Below are 20,831 nucleotides of genomic sequence, written 5' to 3' on the forward strand. Positions count from 1 at the left end.
AGTTAAGGATCACCATATAATACATAGAAGTACACATTCGAAATCATTTTAGTGCCAAAAGCAATCTTTAGAGGCATCCACTATTTCACTGGGTGGGTGTGCGTGTATGAGAGAGAGAGAGAGAGAGAGAGAGAGAGATGAGGTATTAAGTGTGAAACCACCTATTTGATCCTTGTTGCGGTCTACTTTGGAAGTGGAATTAAATTGAAATATAGGTTTAGTTTCTTTTATTTTTATGCTAAACAGCTTTAACTATTGATAATATTCAAAAGCCCATGCAACATTGCATAAGAATCTCCACTATATATGTGATAAGAATGCCCCTATAATAAAACTTTCCTTGGAGTGAGATTTTTCATGCTACAATCGGGATCAGAATCCTGCCTATGGATGCAATGTCCTCTTTGTACAAGACAGAAGAAGAAACCTTTATCAAAAGAGGTTGGGTGATGTTCTACAGCACAAGCTAAAAGCCTCCAAACATGTGGACACAAAATCCCGCCCAAGGATGGAATCTCCATTTAGTATCGGGAGAAACCTTCATTGAAGGAGGTTGGGTTAGCATTCTACAACACAAGCTGAGAATCTCCTTCATCTTGTTTCCATATGATACATACAAGTATACATTCAAATTTATTTTAGTGCCAGAATTTTAGTTAAATCATCTGCTTGTAGGCCTATCTTTGGAGGAATCTCCAGTGGAGGCAAACGAGGCGCCCTCTTTGCTGGTTTATTCCGCTTCGTCTGATTCTCATGGCTGCAGCCAAATTGGATCTCCAAACGTTTCTCTCCCTTTTCATACTCTCTCTTGAGGCGTAGTCTATTCACCAGCTTCTCTGTATATTCTGGTCCAGCAGGAGCTATTTCAGAAAATACAGTTGCTTTTTTCAGTACCAAGTCAGCTCCAAGATCTACATCGTCAAGTTCAACTGCCATTCCATACTTCAGTGCCACCTCCCACAAAGCATCCATATTACTAAAGAGGGATTTAGGCCAGTGCCTGCCATTCCACTGGGCCCATTGGAAGCTTGGCGGAGGTATGGACGGGTACTCTTGCTCATTGGAGCCCTCGCCTGCCATCCCATACACTGGAAAGGGTGTGTAACCGACCTTGGTATCAGATAAGTCACTATCTTGGTCTCCCTCCTCACCTGCAGATCTAATACACAATTCTCTGTGTTCATCCCAGCTTAGTGGAAGATACTCTGATAACACAGGCAGGTCTGAAAGAGCAACTTCATCCAAGCACTCATTCAAACACTGCTGCTCTAGCCAAGCTATTTTGGAAGGTCCACCCAAGGTGATACTGGCTTCTACACTATCTTGTCCAGGTTCTTGTCCTACTACCACCTCCCACTTTTGCGGCAGATGTTCTGATTCCACAGGCTGTTCCGAAACAGCATGTGAAATCAAATCATCCGAGTCTGATGAATCGATCATACTGTTGTAATCATATAATGAGTTGAGATCACCTGAATGATGCAGCTGTTTACTTTCCTCCTCAAAAGGAGATGAGATATTGTGATTAGTGGCATGAGGATAGTCAATTCCAAGATCAGAAAGAGGCATTTCATTACATAGAACCTTTGAGGTGCTTTCAGAGGTGCCAACATCAGTGCACTGTTTATCGGCAGCTTCCAAACTACAGACAGCTGTCAACGTTGCAACACCACCTGTAGGCTGTTTCGTATCAATTCCTGAAGAAGATTCCAAGTCTCTCCCTTTCCACAGCACTATTCGATGGTTTCTAAATGAAAGAAGAACACAAGGTACTAGATCCTGCAAAACAAATAACAATGGCATTGTTAAGAAGTACAGAGAAGGCAATACCAAATTATATCATGTGCATGGCTTGAGAAGGACGAGATAAGACTCTTAATGGTTTAGCCAAGCCAGTCGACCACATATAATCCATATTACCGCACCAAAGTGCAATGAAAGGGCAACCTCTTAATCAAACACCCAATACGTAAACCACTACACTAGCATGCATACACACAATTATTAATATCCATGAGAGGCTAAAAACAGCTGTGAAATCATGTAGGTATAATGTATACAATCTATAATATGAGATGCATAGTCTATGCATCCCTATAAGCTATTTTAAACTAATAATAGAAGATGAACTGCGCAGGTCATTAAACAAATAATGTGTTACATGCACCTTATGCAAAAGCATTCAATGATAAGAAAACAATGCATAACACTACTGAAAACTAAAATTACAGAGATGAGGGTTGGGAAGATATGCAAAGGACAATATTGGGTCCCAACTAACCCTCTCAAAGGCCCCCACCGCTGTCCAGTGTATTTGTTTGATGTATTGCAAGAGAATGCTTAAGTACAATGATGAGATTGTTGTCCACCGGACTGCAATTGACTTGGGACTGTTCGGGAATTGATTTGAGCCGCCCTGTATATGCTGTGTTTTGTTGCGCACAGGTCACCTACGATGGTGCATTAATACGTTGAACACACCTTGCCGATGGATGACCTCTGGTCGCCTCTTGCTATGATGTTTTATCTTCCCCACTTGCCCTTGGTTGAGAGTGAAACTCTTGGCTTACTTGGCTGAGGTACACTTGCTTCAATAAGATGACTTGGCAACAGCAAAGATGCTCCAATCAGCCCCAAATAGCCCTATATATAGGGGTCTCTGGTTGGCTAGAGTTGGCACACTTTTCCATTATACTTTTTCCCCTTTCAGATGGGCGCCCTCTTTAAGCCCCTTGTCCATGTCTCCTTTTTGGTCCTTGCACACTAGGGTCCTGTGGGTTGTCCACAACACCATGGCTGCAAAATACCCATTGCTAGTAACCATAGGAGGACAATTAAGGCTTTCACACATGGCTTTACACAATTGTCCGAGATGCAAATGATGACTTGAATTTTGACTTTGCAGTCCCAGACACCCAACCATTGGTCTAATAAGTGTCACGAACATTACATCTTGCAAACAGGGTTACAAAGACTTATGCCACATGCACGATGTGACTCCACCCTAATGACCTAGATGGCACCTAGCGACTTGTCCCTTGACTAGGACTCACAACATGCTCTTGGCCCGTCAAAAAGGTACCCTAAGTGTATTGACTACGTAGAATGTCCCGGACACGTGGTACCCTAGTACAGCATGTGTGCAAGTGACATCTCTAAGAGGATACAACGTGCAGTGTATACAAAAGAACACTCACAAGAAGTAGGATCTTTCACAGCACAAAACCTTAAAACTCAAATTGCACAACAACAGAGATGGAGAATAATATTATTGAAGTGATAAAATAGATGGCAAAGACCCACACCCGTGTGCTCCTACGAAGAGAGCTTCGATGGTTGATCTGGAACTGCTAAGATGGAGGTTGTATGCTAGTAGAACCTAGGGAGTAAACTCATAGTGATGACTGATGAATTGTGTGGAGGAGGCGACTAGCCGTGTATCTATGTAGGCCTATAAAGGCAGAGCGCCCTTGACAATGACCGCGTGAGTCCATCATAGTCAGTGCCACCATCCACGATGTAGAAGCAGTCCGATGGCCATCCAAGCTCACCTTGGGCCCCATTAAGGCCCTACATGTCAGGACAAGGTGTCCAAGAGTAAAGTCCACCTACTCCATAATGGTACAATGTAGCATGTAGCCTATTTGGCAATGTGCAAAATCTAATCCAAGCTGTCTCTAAACCATCTAGCCTCCTAGGCCACCTTCTCTTGTGAATACAAGGATGTTGGATGCTTGGACTGCTAACAACCATGGCTACTCCTCATAATGGGAGCCGTACAAACATGAGCTAGCCAGTGCCTGGGCAATACAATATGATGGTGGAGCATTGATATCCAACACCCCCCCTCAATGTCCACCCGAAGGTGAACTACCTCTATGATCCGATGCCGAGTCAATGAAGATGCCACTCCATCGGGTCCCTACTAAGAGTATTTGTGAAGATATCTTCACAACTCTGTCATTGGGCAGTAGACCATCTCGACCTCCCTAAACATGATGAGCTGTGCACAAAGTAATAATGAATCTCAATGAAACACAAGATTCCGAGCAGTGGCCATGCAACCCTCGTTGTCACATTATAGTGTTTATCTTGTAGAATCATCCTCAGCCACAATGCCTCACATGATGCAAAGCATGCAGCTTTATACACAGCCTCTGTCAATGAGAGTGCGACAATGGATTGTCTCATAATGATCCAAGAAATGCATCCCGAACCAAGAGAAAAATGTTACCCTATTACCGAGTGTCCAGTGTCCCAATCACCCACCCAATTTGAGTCACAAAAGCCATTGAGGGTCTTGCCCGCAGCATAGATGATGCCGTACTCCTAAGTACCTTGGATGTATCGCGAACCTGCTCAAAACACCAACAACAAAATTGATGTTTGGTCTAGTATTACACAAGTAGATAATACTACCAACCAGTTTCCTGTTTAAGGTATCATCCACAAGGTCTAAAAAGTGTTCGACAAATAGCTTCACATCTTTCTCCATTGGGGTACCAAATACCTTGCATTCAGTCATGCCAAATGCCTTGAGTATCTCTTTTATTTTACTTTATATTTTCCAAGAAAAGATCCTTCCATTAGTTACCAAAATGCAGCCGAAACGGCTATAAGTACATGACCAATCTCAATCATGGGAGACAAGAAAAACAGTTGGGGACAAAAAGGCTCTTCCTGGCTGGTTGGCCGCTCTCAAAGGAAGGCTATCTCATACAATTGGGGGGGTGGGGGGGGGGGGGGTGGAGAATAGTTGGCTTGTAATGCCAAGGGACCTCATTGTCTCTAACCCTAAGGGAAGGACTGCTGCTCCAGAACCATAGAAAAGCCTCTCAGTGTTTCTACATACGCTCAGAGCCGCCTCACAACTTCTCCCACTGGCCACAAAGAGTGAATGTTGTCCATCCATATGCTCTGAATGGACTCTACAGGCGGTGTGGTAGGTTCCTCGCATGTGTCTGCCAGCTCAGCTTTTGTGCTCCTCCAATGACCATTAGCTTTTTCACTTCGAGCAATCTTTTACCTTCTTCTATCCGCATGTAGACTTTTGAAGAAGGCTTTGGAAGAGCAACCTTTGTCTATTATTTGTTTATAGCATGCCCTTACCTGCCATTTTTGTATCTTCCTTTGCTCATCCAGAGTAATACAAGTTTTGGCCCCACACAATACCATCTGCTTGACATCTGATAATGCATGGCAATGGCTAAGTTCTATCACTGATTGTCCTATTTGTTTTGCATCATCCACCCTTTGCCTTTGTTTTCCCATGTACCAACGATGATGAGCAAAGCGATACCAAGCTACATCCAAATCTTCTATCAGTTGTCCCCAAAGTGGCGCAATGGCATCCTTCACCATTGCCTTAAATATGGTGTAACATAGCTGTTGTTAACAATCAAAAGGCATTGATGCTGGAATGGAGGTTCGTGGACACGCATTTGAAAATACAAGCCCATCCATAAAGGAAGATGATTGTCATGTGCATGCCACGTGGACATGCTTCCACCCTGATGTGGACAGGCAGTTTTAGGGCTGAGTGGGACCAAGAGGGCTGTAGCCAGTGACCAGCAACAGAGGATGAGAAGGCGTGGACCAGCCGGCAGCCTCACAAAGCTGTGAAGGGCAGCGTGGAGTTTTCATTAGTGCAGCCAGCAGTCGATAGGCAGCCAGCAGCAGCCCGACAGGAATGAAACGCCAGAATTGCGTTGGTCAGCAGCATTAAATGCTGGTCGGCCAGATTTGGTCCAGTCGGCCCAGTTTGGGTCCAATCGGCCAGTTTTGCAACGGCCTATATAAAGAGGGCCAGGTCTCTTAGTCATTCATTCAAGTTCCCACTTGGGACTTGGGTCATTAGTTAGAAGTGCAAGAACCTTTTCAAGGGAAGCTCAGCTTCCAACATGGCATTGTAACAGACAAGTATATGAATAAGATTTTGAGTAGGTTAGGTTACTGCTTCCTCTCTTGTGTTTTTACCCAGTTGTTTGTGCATCAAGCATCCAGTGGGAGTGCTGCGTTTTCTCATGAGTGATGATCTCGCCCCACAGAGGCTTCCGCATGTGACATTGGTATCAGAGCGCCAGCACTCAGCAGGATTTCTAGTGCTCCAAGAGCAGTCCCAAGAGAAGGTGCACAGTCCGAGGCAAGGAACACAGCTAAGGGTAGATCTCCAAGGAGGATGGTCGGTGTTCAGCAAAGCCATAGGGAAAAGGCAGTCGGTGGGTGGATGCCAAAGCGCATACCAGTGAGCCCATAGGAATACTCGTTCCAAGGGATGGTAGTCATCCAAGGGTGAAACGAAGATGCCTGTGATGAGCCTCAAGGAAGGACACCAAGATCCCGTGTTCAAGGGACAGGGCATGAAGGCAGGGTGACTCAGTGGATCAGGATGCAAGTTCTTCAAGCGGAGCCGTCGCGGAGGATAGCAATGTTTTCTAGGTAAAGTCAAGTTGCCAGACATCCAAGGATGACAGTGAGGAGACACGGCAGGGAATGAGGGATGATGACAGTCATCCAAAGAGGTAGGTTGGATCCCCGTCATCAAGTTTAGCAGGGGGGGGGGGGGGGGATGTCACGTGCATGCCACGTGGACATGCTTCCGCCCTGATCTGGACAGGCAGTAGGACAAAGTCAGGCACCTTTTTAGGGCTGAGTGGGACCAAGAGGGCTGTAGCCAGTGACCAACAACAGAGGATGAGAAGGCGTGGACCAAGCGGCAGCCTCACAAGGCTGTGAAGGGCAGCGTGGAGCTTTCATTAGTACAGCCAGCAGTCGATAGGCAGCCAGCAGCAGCCCGACAGGAGGGAAACGCCAGAATTGTGCTGGTCGAAAACATTAAATGCTGGTCGGCCAGATTTGGTCCAGTCGGCCAGTTTTGCAAGGGCCTATATAAAGAGGGCCAGGTCTCTTAGTCATTCATTCAAGTTCCCACTTGGGACTTGGGTCATTAGTTAGAAGTGCAAGAACCTTTTCAAGGGAAGCTCATCTTCCAACATGGCATTGTAACAGACAAGTATATGAATAAGATTTTGAGTAGGTTAGGTTATTGCTTCCTCTCTTGTGTTGTTATCCAGTTGTTTGTGCATCAAGCATCCAGTGGGAGTGCTGCATTTTCTTATGAGTGATGATCTGGCCACAGAGGCTTCCGCGTGTGACAATGATCAAACAGTTGAGCGACATAATCCACCCATAGCTTGCATGTGAATGCATCATACTGCCGAGCATTTAGCATGTATCACCTATCAAGACGTGCCCAATAGTGGTTGATAGCATTATGTTTCAAAGCAAATCCAGGTACATGTACCCTATGGTGACTAATGGGGACGCCATATGTTTTGATGCATTGTTTAGTGAAATTGAACTCGAAGATGTATTAAAAGACATGGGTCACTGGAAATCTCCTGGATGGGACACTCTAATGTTGGAATTCTTTCAGACATTCTAGGAGGATCTGAACAACCCAATTCTATATATGATTAATGCTCCATCGGTGAGCGGTGAAATGCCAAAATCGTGGAAAGAAGGGTTAGTTACATTGGCTCCTAAAAAGTATGTGCGTGAAACATTGAATGAATGGCGCCCAATCACTTTAATGCTTGTGATATATAAAGCTAGCCACCAAAATGATAGCCAACCGCCTGAAAGGCGTTTTGTATGATGGATTGCATCCTCAACAATATGGTTTTGTGCCAAGAAGGCAAATAACGGATAATATTGCTAATGCCTATATCTCTATGGAATATCCCAAATATACAAAATAAGATGTGCTAATCATGCAAGTGGATGTGGCGAAGGCATTTGATACAATGCAATGGAATTACAAAGCTGATGTAATGGCTGCTCTGGGATTCGGGACAAAAATGTAGCATGTAATCTATTGGTTGTATAGGGATAGCATTGCCCAATGTATTCTGGGTAAGGATCTCTCCAAACTTTGGACATTGGAAAGATTAATAAGACAAGGTTGCCCTTTGAGTGCATTACTATATGCAATTGCTACGCATCCTTTGCTCTTGTACATTGACAAATTGACATAGACGGGACAGCTTCATGGCCTACAGAAACAGGATGGAACTCACTTTAGGGCACAGGCCTATGTAGATAACTCTTTCTTCATGCCTAAAAATGATCCAACTCATGTCACAATGAGTGTCTTAGAGTTGTTTGGTAATGCTGCAAACTTTATATAAATTTTGAGAAGTCAAAGTTAATTCCGTTACGCTGTGTGGATTGGCATCGACTTCTATGGCCAGGTTAAATAGTTCAGCCAAATCAAATGGTGAGGCATCTTGGATAGCCACTGGGATGGGATATGATGGTCGAGAAGGCAGCACAATGGATACTGAAGAGGCTCAAAGCCAAACTTGCTTATTGGAAGCTATCTACGTGGCCCTTGCATGTGAGATTATGCATTGTACAATCAATGATCATGGCTTATGTTCAATTACACTTGCCACTGCTCATTTAGAGAAAGAAAGATTTGCACGCTTTCATGACTAAAGCATTGGAATTGTTCTGGAAGACCAAGATGAATAAAAAAGCCTTGAGACTGTTGCGACACAATTGTGTTTGTTCGCTGAAGATGCATGGTGGTTTGAATATTCTCAATATTCACTACCATGTTTTAGCTTGAAAAGCTACCATGATTCTAGTGTTTTTTCAGCAAGAGCAGCCTTGGGCAATCATGCTTGCAGCCATGTGTATAGACATGAAAACTATGGCCTATGGACTTTGGGTGAATTCACATTAGGGAGCAGTGCTAGGCTGTTTTGAGGGCCGCATTGTGGGCTGTCCATATGCTACAAGAATGATGCAAGATTGGAAGACATCATTGAAAAACCTCAAATGGGTGGGACGTGATTCTGCAATTGGTAACTCTATGCGACAGTCTGCACTTGTCCTCTTTGTTTGCAAAACCGCTAGCTATGCAAGAGCCACATAAAGCATGCTTTTTGGCATCCTTGGGTATACACATGCTGATTTGGAGGAAGATTAAAAGGTTACTGCAACCATATGAACCATTCCCTCCACTTTTCGAAAATGATGGGCTGCATGATTGGAAAGTGAAAGGGCAAACCAACAATGCCCGGGGATTACATTTGGATACCATAACTGCACCTAGCATGTATAACCATTTGCTTCCACCACCTTGGATTCACGCACATGGCAACACTCTATGGGGTATGCAAAAGAGTGAAAGATGGTATATGGAAAAGTAAGCTGCCTTTAGAGTAAAGATTATTTCTTTGGCGCTGTTTAGTGGCTGTCCTCCTTGTTGTCGAGATGCTCACTAAAAGAGGGATAGTTGGAGCCACCTACTGTAGATGTGGAGCTCACTCTAAAATTGTATGATGTATCACATCTATTATGGCATTGTTTGGAGACAAGAGAGTTTCTTCGCCGATTGGCTGATGATATTGTCACCAAATTGGGCATGTTCCTATCTGAAAGGACTCTGGGAATTCCAGAGTGCCCAAGAGTAGTACAAGAACTGAGAACAGGAGATTTTTTTAAAACACCGTATTTTATTGTACGATAAGGAAAAAAAACTATATTGTGCCGTATTTTCCCGTACGGTATCGTATTGTATGAACCGTACGGTATCGTGCTTGACAACTATGATCATGGATGCATGTGAATGCATTACAAGATTTTTGTCCGGCTTGCTTGGATGTGTAAAGAGATAGGTAGTGCCAAGGACACCTGGCATTGTTTGCTGCCTAGCCCCTATGAGTGCCCCTGTTTGTTGACAAATTTATGGCATTTTCGAGGGTTGAAAACGTGTGAAAAGAGGCCATAAAGGAGACATTGGGCACTCTTGAAAGTTACAAGCTATTGAGTTCACACTCATTTAAATGTGGGCGGTCATTACTAATAACATTGGGCACTCTTATGAAAGTTGGACATCATACGTATTCTTTTTGGCAATAAAGACTTGTGTAAGAGTTGGAAACAAAAGGCACCTACCAGATATATTCAAAACAAGCAACTTTCCATCTATTCATGGGCTTTTCTAAAATTCAACCATCTGATATTCACAAAAAAGCTAGTCGACAGGTCTTTTTCACCATGATGATCAACATATATTGTCACGTGCACCCATGCACTGTGGTACACAGTGACAAACTCACTCATCAATAGTGCAAGAATCATGTACAAAAGTAGTACCTTTTAGGATATTTTTGTCGTATGTCGTGACCCCTTTGTGAGCCTAGTCTGGGACATGTCAGACACGAGCTACGTAGGTCAATCTCCCAGCCATAGAGATCAGTGTTAGGTCATTCCTCTTAACCCACTGTGGAGAATTCAGCACGTGTTCATCATTTAGATGCATGTTGAGGTCAGCCATAGCAGTAGCTGTTGGGGATGAGAGTTTCAGATAAACAAAGACACACACACACACAAAGATGGTACACAGCAGCAAGCTCTCAAAAGAGAGAGAGAGATGGTGATTGCTACTCAAAGTAGATAGATACAAGATGTGTGGAGCAAGGGAGTTGACTCCACAATATCATAATACAATAAAAAAAGTGTGGTGTCCTTTCACACCTAATATCCAAGGGGAAAAAACCAAAGGGAGAAAAGTGCCCTTGGTTAGCCCATGTTCACATGTGGCACTACTCATAGCATATGTGGCATAACTCATAGCATATATGCCAATAAATCCCCCTGTAGTGGCAATGTGAACCTGTAGTACAAGGTTGATAGCAGATCACTCCATGTAGAAGAATAAGCCTAAAGCTTTGCCGAAAGCTTCAAACTTCTCTCGAGGCAACGCCTTCGTGAACAGATCTGCAACATTGTCCTGTGTAGAGTAGTAAGATAATGTGATCTCCCTTGCATGAATCCTCTCTCTGACATAGTGATAATGAATCTCTATGTGCTTAGTGCGTGCATGAAACACTAGGTTTCGTGCCACGGCTATAGCACTCTGACTGTCAGTGAGTATGGTGGTGGATGTCTGCTGACACTCACGAAGATCAATCATCAATCTCCTCAGCCATACACAATCTACTGTGGTTGTAAAGGCTGCCCTGTACTCGGCCTCACAAGTAGATGTGGCAACAATGGACTGCTTTTTGCTAAGCCATAATATGCATGAACCCCAAAAAGAAACAATTCCCACTGGTGGACTGTCGTGTATCATAGTCACCATCCCAGTTTGAATCACTGTAAGCATGTAACTGCAAGCTGCCCCCCCTCGGATATACCAACGCAAGATCCAAGGAGCCCTGAAGATAGCGGAAGATCCGCTTCACTGCTTGCCAATGCTTTGTACTTGGGCTGTGCATAAATTTGCTAGATTGGGAAACCCCAAACTGAATATCTGGGCGTGTGTTGCATAAATATATGAGGCAGCCCACTGCTTGGCTGTAAACACTCATATCAAAAGGCTCTCCAACATCATGCATGCTCAATTTCAGCCCTAGCTCCATCGGAGTAGAGATGGGCTTACAATCTTGAAACCCGAATTTGTGCAACAACTTTTGAATGTACTTCGATTGGTGTACATAAATCCCAACATCTGTCTACACAAATTGTATGCCCAAATAATAATGCAACAATCCCAAATTTGTCATCTTAAATGACGAATGCAATTTAGCTTTGAATGCTGAAATTTTATCCATGTCATTCCCAGTTAGCAACATGTCATCCACATAAAGAATGCGCATAATCAAAGTACCATGATCCTCTTTCAGATAGAGGGTGCTCTCTGTTGGACTATTGCAAAATCCTTGCATGGTCAAATAAGTATGGATCTTCTCATACCAAGCTCCAGGAGCTTGTTTGAGACCATAAAGTTCTTTTCGAAGCTTGCATACTTTGTTTTCCTGACCATGCAACACAAAACCAATGGGCTGATTTACATACACTTCTTCCTGCAAATCCCATTTAGAAAAGCTGATTTTATGTCCAATTGATGCACTTTCCATCCATGATGGAGAGCCAATGCAACAACACATCTAATTATGGCCATACGAGAAGTGGGTGCGAAAGTCTCATCATAGTCAATGCCTTTTTGCTGGGCATATCCTTTGGCTACTAGCTTGGCCTTGTACCTGTCAATGGTACCATCAGACTTTCTTTTTAACTTGTAAACCCACTTTGTGCCAATGGGCTTCTTGCCAACAGGCAAGTCTACCAAATCCCAAGTGTTGTTTTTATGGATAGAATCCATCTCATTTTGCATGGCTTGCATCCAATGCTCATCCTCATGAGTCTCTGCAAATGAATCTGGCTCATCTACATCACAAAGTGTACTCATGCAAGCAACATCTGCGTGTTCTCTTGCATTACGTGAACCACCAAGTGGAGCTGCAAGTTTGCTCTCCTGTAAAGTACGGAGCAGCCAACGAGGCACAACTCTAGCCTCCTCCGTTGCTGTCCGCTCTTGCTCCACTGCTTCCTCCACATTTTGAGGTCTAATGAGCTCATTCATGGGCTGATTTGGAGCACCCAAATGCTACCCATTGGGCAAAGTTGATGGCTGATCTGTAGAGCCATCAATTCCCAATGGGAGAAGTCCTTCAAACATGTTATGTGGGCCTGAAGGTGGCTGTCCCAAAAATTCAGCCAATGGCTGGTCTGAATTTTCAGCAAATACAACATCTCTGCTATCCAAAATCCTTTGTGTGGAAGGATTAAAGAGACGGTAGCCTTTACTACCACTGCTACAACCCACAAATATGCACTTAGTAGCTTTGTCATCAAGCTTACCTCTCAACTACTTAGGTACATGTGCATATGCTATACATCCAAAAACTCTAAAGTGGTCAACTTTAGGTTTCCTTTCGTGCCAGGCCTCATATGGCGTGATGGTTTTCAATGCTTTGGTAGAGCATATGTTCAACACGTGTAGCACACATTATTGCCTCCATCCAAAATTTGTGAGGCAATCCTTTGCCTTTAACCATGCATCTAGCCATTTCCATCAAAGACCTGTTCTTTCTCTCAACAACACCATTTTGCTCAGGAGAATATGGCATCGTGCATTGATGCTTTATGCCTTCTCTACCATAAATGCTTTGAAAGCAATGGACATGTATTCCCCCCCTCGATCTGTACGGAGGGTCTGTACTTTGCAACTTGTTTGATTTTCAGCTTGTGCCACAAAATGCTGAAAACATGCAAATACATCAGATTTGACCTTCAAGGGATACACCCATGCAAATCTAGAGTAGTCATCAATAAAGGTTACAAAGTATAGATGTTTTCCAAAAGATGGGTGTCCACATAGGACCACACACATCACTGTGCACAAGCCGTAATGTCTGGACAGCCCTTGTTGATCCATCTTTTGGGAATGTATTTCTATGCATCTTACCCAATATGCACCCTTCACATACATGTTTTGGTGGCAGCTCTACATGAGGCATATCATGTATCATATTATGCCTTTGCAATAGCATCAAACTGCCATAATTCACATGCCCAAACCTAGCATGCCCAAACCTAGCATGCCACAATTCTGCCTCGTGCATGGCAGGTGTAAGAGTGGTAACCACATGAGCATCATGCTCTCTCTTGTCAAACCTGTCAAGCTGATATTACCCATGGTACAATGTGCCGGAAGTGACCGCATAGCCACCTTCACGGTCTTTCAATGTGCATCTGTCGTCCTCAAAGTTCACTGCATATCCTCTTTTAGCAAAAGAGGAGACGGACATCAAGTTCTTCTTAATTCTTGACACATACAATACATCTGAAAGACATATGTTTGCACCATCTACTGTTGTGAGGATCACCTCACCAACACCCTGAATTGGATAAGAAGAATTGTTTGCACATGTTACCTGCTTGCCTTCTCGGGCAGCCATAAGCTTCTTAAACAAATCCCTCCATGAGGTGATCTGTTTAGAAGCACTACTGTCAAAATACCATGTGTCGTGTGCTTCATTGACACTGAGAGACACCTGCTCCAAAGATGCATCATAACTGCAAGTGATGAAAGTCCACTCATCCTGCACAAGATTTACTGATGCATCATCTTTCCCTGCAGGTGATGAAGAAGAACCTACAGCCATGCCGCTTTCCTTTTTCTTCTCCTTTGCAAGCCTCTTTCTGCACTTTTTCAAGTAATGACCTGGCTTCTTGCAATAGTGACATTTGCCCTTCTTTTTGGGCTTGCTTGCATCATTTTTAGCCTTTTGTGAAGGCCATCTATGTTTGGCTTTTCCCTTGCCCTTGTCTCGGGCAGCAAAAGCCCCATCACCACGCATGCTCGAAGATTTGTTCTTCCGATTCTACTCCTCCTGTAGCAACAAACCAACCAACTCTTCCAACAAGATTGGTTCAGGGGTACCCGCATAGATAGAGTGAAGGTTTCTGGCAAAGATGATAGTGTTCTGGAAACCAACTCCTTTTCGGAAATGACCTCATCAATGTTGAGTAGCTCCTCCCGAAGATCCTGGATCTTCGTAAGATGATCAGCCATACTATCACTGTCACCAATTGGCCGACCATTTGGTCCATCCCCAGTTTTTGTGTCTCATTCACTTGAGGCCAGGCCGGTGTCTCATGTGAAGAGGCCAGTATTTTGCTGACATGGACGGGAGCCAGACTGGTGCCACCCGTGTGTTAGCAGGATGGTGTCCTATGGACAGGATCCAGACTGGTGCCACCCGTGTATGACCTGGACTGTGTTCGACCCATGGGATTGTCACGCCATGGAAGAGCCAGTATTCGTGCCGTGTTTTGCCTATGGGACTGTCACACCATAGGGAGACTCGTACCTGGAACTGTGTCTTACCTATGGGACTGTCACTCCATAGGAAGACCACGTTTTTATGTTTTACGTCGTGCCATTTTTGTGCCGACAGATATTTTGTACTTGTTCCATGAACGGGAGATATGTCCATGATACTATTTGCACATGCACTCATGTTTTGCATGTTTGAAACTGTTTTCGCATGACTTGTATTTTTGTGTTTGCCTGCTTGACGTGTTACTTTTACTGAGCGGGGGCGCCTGCCAGTGAGTCGTGAAGTCTGCTCTGTCTTCTGACGAGTTTTGGTGCATGTGAACAGGTTGTAAGTATATTGCACATGTTATTTTAATATTTTATATTTTTAACCTTTGTTTTATAAGGTCATTGGTTCACACTCACTTAAAAGTGGGCACCCACTTAGGGGCCAAGGTGGGGAGCCCCACTTAAGTGTGTGTGTGGGGGTGGGTGCATGGTCACCTACCCACACCCCATAGAACTGGCCACCCACATGCAATCGTGGGGGGCCCAGCCAAATCACTATGATATTATTCCACTTCAACCTTACAAATTAAAGCCACCACCTCCATCGTGGACCATCAGCAACAATCGTTTTTCACCCTTCGTGGAGAATCAAGCGTTCATCTCTTCGCTCCTTCAGGCTGCGCATGTACACGAGCAAACGGCTCCTTCTGTACTGCTGTACCCGGCTGCTGACAGGCTGCGCTCCCTTCTCCACGCTCCCTTCTCCAATAGGCGACTGCCTCTCATACTGGTGGCTGCGCCTGTTTTACCTGCAAGCTCCCCACCATCTACAGGTGGCTGCCCACCTTCTACAGTTCACAGGCTGCGCCTGTTTTACCTGCAGGCTGCCCACCATCTACAGGCGGCTGCCCACCTTCTACAGTTCACAGGCTGCACCTGTTTTACAGCAGGGCTTCCCCCCATCTACAGGCGGCTGCCCACCATCTATAGGCGGTTGCATACTTCACAGGCTGCGACTGTTTTTCAGCAGGGCTGCCCACCATCTACAGGTGGCTGCCCATTCAAATCGGCCGGTTCCTCCACGCTGCAGCCAGGCAACTCCTCCCTTGCAAGTGGGTGCTCCTTCTTTCATAGCACGTGGCTGTGGTCTTCGCGGTTGTACTTATCTTGGTGGCTGCACTAAGTTCTCTATGAGGCGACTGTGCCATCTCAACAAGGTGGCTGCTTCTTCAGCAAGGTGTTACCTCTCCTAAGGCTGCCTCTCTATTTCCTTCTTTGAAAGAGGTTGCACGTCTTCTCCACTGTGTTGGGGTAAAGGCATTATGCCCACCCTTATAGTGTGTACAAGCCCATAAGTTTTATAGTACATAGCACACTTAGTACTTTTAATGTACTAAGTGCACTATGTGTACTAGAGCAAATATACATGTGTGATAGGGGAGTCACACACTCATACTTTGTGAGTTGACTTATCCCCACATGTCTCTCTCTCTCTCCCTTCTTCTCTGTGTGTGTCTCCCACATGAAACCCTAACTGTTTCAGCTGAGCTTCTTTAGCTCCCTTCAACTGGAATCAGAGCCTCAATCCCAATCTTTTTTCATCATCCCTGCATATCTTCTTCTTCTTCAATAACCTGGCTCTGATTTGCTGCATCGCAGGCCTCCTGGTCTCCGTGTCGCATTATCTCTCTTCGCAGAACGTTAACAGGTTCGTCTCCATAGCGGCACAGAGGAAGCAGCTTGCAGAGGATCTGTCGAAGACGGCGGGCGGCGTGGCGTGTCTGGTGCTGGTATGCGTGTCGCTGGCAGCGGAGTACCCGTTCGCGGGTCTGACGGTGGCGGGGGAGTCGAGGACTCTGCAGTACTCGGTGGTGGTGCCATCACTGGTGGGCGGCTACGTCCTGCTGCAGGTCCTGATCTTCGTCCTCAGGCATTTCTTCGGCTGTAGCCTCTTTCATGCCCGATCATCACCTCTGGCAAGCGATCCAGGAAGACACCCTCTTCAATTCCGTGCTCGCTAAGTTCATCACTGCGACACCTGAGTGCTAACATTCGGCTGCTCGAGCTGATTTCAGAGGTATTTGCTTCAATTTTGGGATTTGCATGTCCATTATCATCAATTGAGCAGGTACAGGTTCTAATGGCTCAGATTTGAGCACAATTGGCAACATTGGGTGACATTGGTCACATTCCGGGTCAATTGGCAGGAAATTGGGTGTTAACATTTGGGGCTTTTGATGTAATTGTGCCATTGGGCATTCATACATGCTGTATGATGTGAGCAATCTCACATTCGGGGCTAAATTGCAAGAAATTGGAGTGCAAATCAAAGGGCTTTTGTGCCAATTGGGTTGATTTGCATGCAGGCACTGGCATTTGATGCTTTGGACAATGTGTTTATGCCTGTCAAGCACTCAATGTGCTAGTAAATCAAGGGGCTTTTATGTATTGGATGTATATGTGGCCAGGGGGAACCATTGTGAAGACTCTGGATGCCTTTCATGTGCATTAATGTACCATTCATGATCAAAAATTGATCTTGAATCAAGGGGCTTTTCAAGATTTTGTGCTTGTTGAGCTTGGCAAAGCAGCACGGAAGACTTTTATGCCTTGAACCCTCAGTAATCCACTTGCAGTCAAGGGGCCTTTGCCCAATTTCTGTCCGGGACTGTTGTATGCAGTGGTGGGGACTGTCAAGGTCTGATTTTCACTCATTTGGACAGCCAGGAGAGCATTTATTGCTACTGTACTTGTTGGTACAGATTTGGTACAACTTTGTACAAGTTTTGGCATGGCTGTACATTGATTTGAGTGAGGAAAAGGCTCATTTTCAGCTGCTGTACTTGCCGGTACAGATTTGGTACATCATTGGTGAGCACTTAGTACTCTTGTACAATATTTTGGAAGCAGAACAGAGCACATCTAAGGTGTGGTCATAAATCTGCAGCAACCAGATTTTGGTGATTTTATCACATTCAGTGGGAGGAGAGTTGCATTCGTGCTTCCGCAGTGGGAGATAAACTTTGGGAGAACAACTGTGAGCACTTTGTGTGCTTTGGTGCAGTGTTTGCACATCTTGCAGGGAGTCAGGCATTGACTGTGTCAAAGGTTGCATATTGCTATGGCAACCACAGGTGAGAGCTCTTCATTGCTTCACATCAAAAAGCTTGAAGACTCACATAATTATGACATTTGGCAAACCCAGTGCTATAATGTGTTGCTCCAGAAGAAGCAGCACAAGCCCATCAAAGAAAGGGGTGTAATGCCCGCTTCTCTTACTGCTGAAGAATGGGAAGATATGGATGAGCTGGCAAGATCCACCATCATGTTGTCTGTGTCAGACACTTTACTTTTCAGCATACATGAAGAGAAGACAGCTTGGGGAATGTGGCAAAGATTGTAGGACTTGTATGCCCAGCAAAGTGCCTCAAGCAAAGTGTATTGGTTGAAGAAACTCATAGGTCTTCAAATGAAGGAAGGGGCGTCCATGACAGCCCATCTAAATGAGTTTAATGGTGTTGTCAGCCAGGTCATCAATCAAAAGTTGGCAATCGACGATGAGTTCAAAGCCACCTTTCTCTTATGGACTTTGCCAGAGAGTTGGGACACATTCAGGACGGCCACTAGCAATTCAAATGCTATGCTGTCATATGCGGATGTGGAGGGTGCTCTCCTTCAAGAGGAGATGAATAGGAAGAACAACTCTGTTGGAAAGTCCAATGCAATGAATGCACGTGGGAGATCCCAGCAAAGGGGTAAAAGCCAAGAACGGGGAAGGAGCAAGTCCCGCTCCAAAAAGGACTTGGAATGCCATTATTGTGGCAAGAAGGGACATTTCAAAAAGCAATGCTACAAATGGAAGAATGATCAAAAGGAAAAGGGCAAAGGAAAAGACAAAGACAAAGATGAAGCCAAAGAAGCAAAGCCAAAGGGCAAAAGTGGAGTCAAGATTGAAGAAGTCAATGTGTCACATGCAGGTGACACATTATTGTGGCAAGAAGGGACATTTCAAAAAGCAATGCTACAAATGGAAGAATGATCAAAAGGAAAAGGGCAAAGGAAAAGACAAAGACAAAGATGAAGCCAAAGATGCAAAGCCAAAGGGCAAATGGAGTCAAGATTGAAGAAGTCAATGTGTCACATGCAGGTGACAGTGAGGATGAAGTCCTATTCATGTCTTCACTTGATGCCCATTCACTCCATGCAGGAGATGGTCATGGTATGCACTCGTGGATCATTGATTCAGGTGCCTCCTTTCATGTCACAGGTTGCAGAGACTTGTTTGTCAGGTATACTGCTGGCAATGAAGGAGTAGTTTATTTGGGTGACAACCATGCATGCCAGATTCTCGGCAGAGGTGATGTGAGGCTTGTGTTTTCAGATGTGCCTGAAATCAAGAAGAACCTATTTTCTACTGGACAGCTTGATGATGCTGGTTATGTTACCACATTTGGTAGTGGAAAGTGGAAGATTAGTAAGGGCTCACAGGTTGTTGCCAGAGGCTCTAAGGTGGACACTCTTTACTTCACGCATGCTGGTGTTCGTCACCATGCTAATGTAAATGCAACCGAGCTGCCGGAAATCTCTATGTGGCATAGCCGGTTGGGACACATGAGTGTCAAAGGAATGGAACAATTGTCTCGTTTTGGTTACTTGCCTTCTCTAAAGTTCTCAAGTTTTCAGTTTTGTGAGCATTGTATATATGGCAGGCAACTCCAGTGCCCCCACAAGAAAGCTCTTGGACAGAAAGATGCTCAGTTAGAGCTTGTGCATACAGATGTATGTGAGATGCCTCAGCTTTCTTTGGGAGGGGCAAAATATTTTGTCTTTTATTGATGATGCCACACGCAAGGTGTGGGTTTATCCTCTTCGTTTGAAGAGTGATACATTCTCAGTGTTTGAGAAGTTTGTTGCTCATGTTGAGAATCAAACTGGTAAAACACTAAAGGCTTTGCGTTCCGACAATGGTGGAGAGTATACGTCCAAACAGTTTCAGGACTTTTGTGATGCTAAAGGCATCAAGAGGGAGCTCTCTGCTCCTTATGATCCTCCACAAAACGGGACAGCAGAGAGGATGAACAGAACCATTCAGGAGAATGGTCCGTTCTATGTTGTCACATGCTGCGTTACCTCATGGTTTTTGGGCTGAAGCTGTTATGACAGCCGTTCATCTTATAAACAGGTCACCTAACACGAGGCTTGGTGGGAAAGTGCCAGAGGAAGTATGGACAAGGAAGCCTCCGTCCTACAAGCACTTGAGAGTGTTTGGTTGCGTTGCGTACGTGCACATACGCAGGGAAATACACACCAAACTTGTTCCTAAGTCTCACAAATGCATATTCCTAGGATATGGTGACAGAGGTGAAATGGGGTATAGACTTTGGGATCCAGTGAATAGAAAGATTATACGCAGCAATGATGTCATTTTTGATGAAACATGCATGTATAAGGAGTCTGCAAGGCAACAGGAGCCTGGCAGAGCCATCTTTGATGATGATGGACATCATGGACAACAACCAAGGGCTGTAAATCAGCCATTACAGCAACAAAACCAGCCCTTAAATGGTGCTGAAAATGGACCAAATGGACAGCCAGAGATGGCAGAAGATATCCCTATGGATATCCCACAGTTAGAGGAGATACCGGGCATGATCTTTCAACCTTATGGCATGGAACAGGAGCCACCCATAGGTGATATGCAGGCTGGACAGCAACCTGCAAATGATGATCATTGGGTATGGAGGTCCACAAGACCCTCTAGACCCCCTGACAGGTTTGTTCTAGGGGTTGACTACTTGATGCTCACTGACTGTGGGGAGCCCTCTTGTTATAAGGAGGCTTTACAGAGGGCAAACAAGGCTCTTTGGGAGCGTGCTATGAAGTCAGAGATGGATTCTCTGCACAAAAATGGAACATGGAAGTTGGTGCATTTGCCTACGGGCAAGAAGGTTTTGCCATGCAAGTGGGTTTATAGGCTCAAAGTTGCACCTGATGCAAAGCCAAGATATAAAGCCAGGTTAGTGGCTAAGGGCTTCAAGCAGGAATATGGTGTGGACTTTGATGAGATCTTCTCTCCAGTGGTCAAAATGACCACACTTAGAGCTGTATTAGCTTTGGTTGCTCATGATGATCTGCATTTGAT

The 20,831-nt window shown here is 44.8% G+C and overlaps 1 protein-coding gene across 2 annotated transcripts in view; it reads right to left on the bottom strand.

Annotated features, from left to right (window-relative positions):
* Positions 1-200: 200 nt before the first annotated feature.
* LOC147642454 (uncharacterized) overlaps positions 201-20,831 on the bottom strand; it is a 60,394-nt gene continuing 39,763 nt past the window's right edge. For both annotated transcript variants that reach the window (XM_086806751.1, XM_086806760.1), the window contains exon 6: positions 201-1,779. In XM_086806751.1, coding sequence (XP_086662877.1) covers positions 634-1,779 — 1,146 coding nt within the window. In that variant the 3' untranslated portion in view covers positions 201-633. The remainder of the gene's footprint in view (positions 1,780-20,831) is intronic.

This window comes from Cibotium barometz, chromosome 1 (genome assembly GCF_041138505.1).
Source record: "Cibotium barometz isolate CiBa-2024 chromosome 1, ASM4113850v1, whole genome shotgun sequence".
Lineage (NCBI taxonomy): Eukaryota > Viridiplantae > Streptophyta > Polypodiopsida > Cyatheales > Cibotiaceae > Cibotium > Cibotium barometz.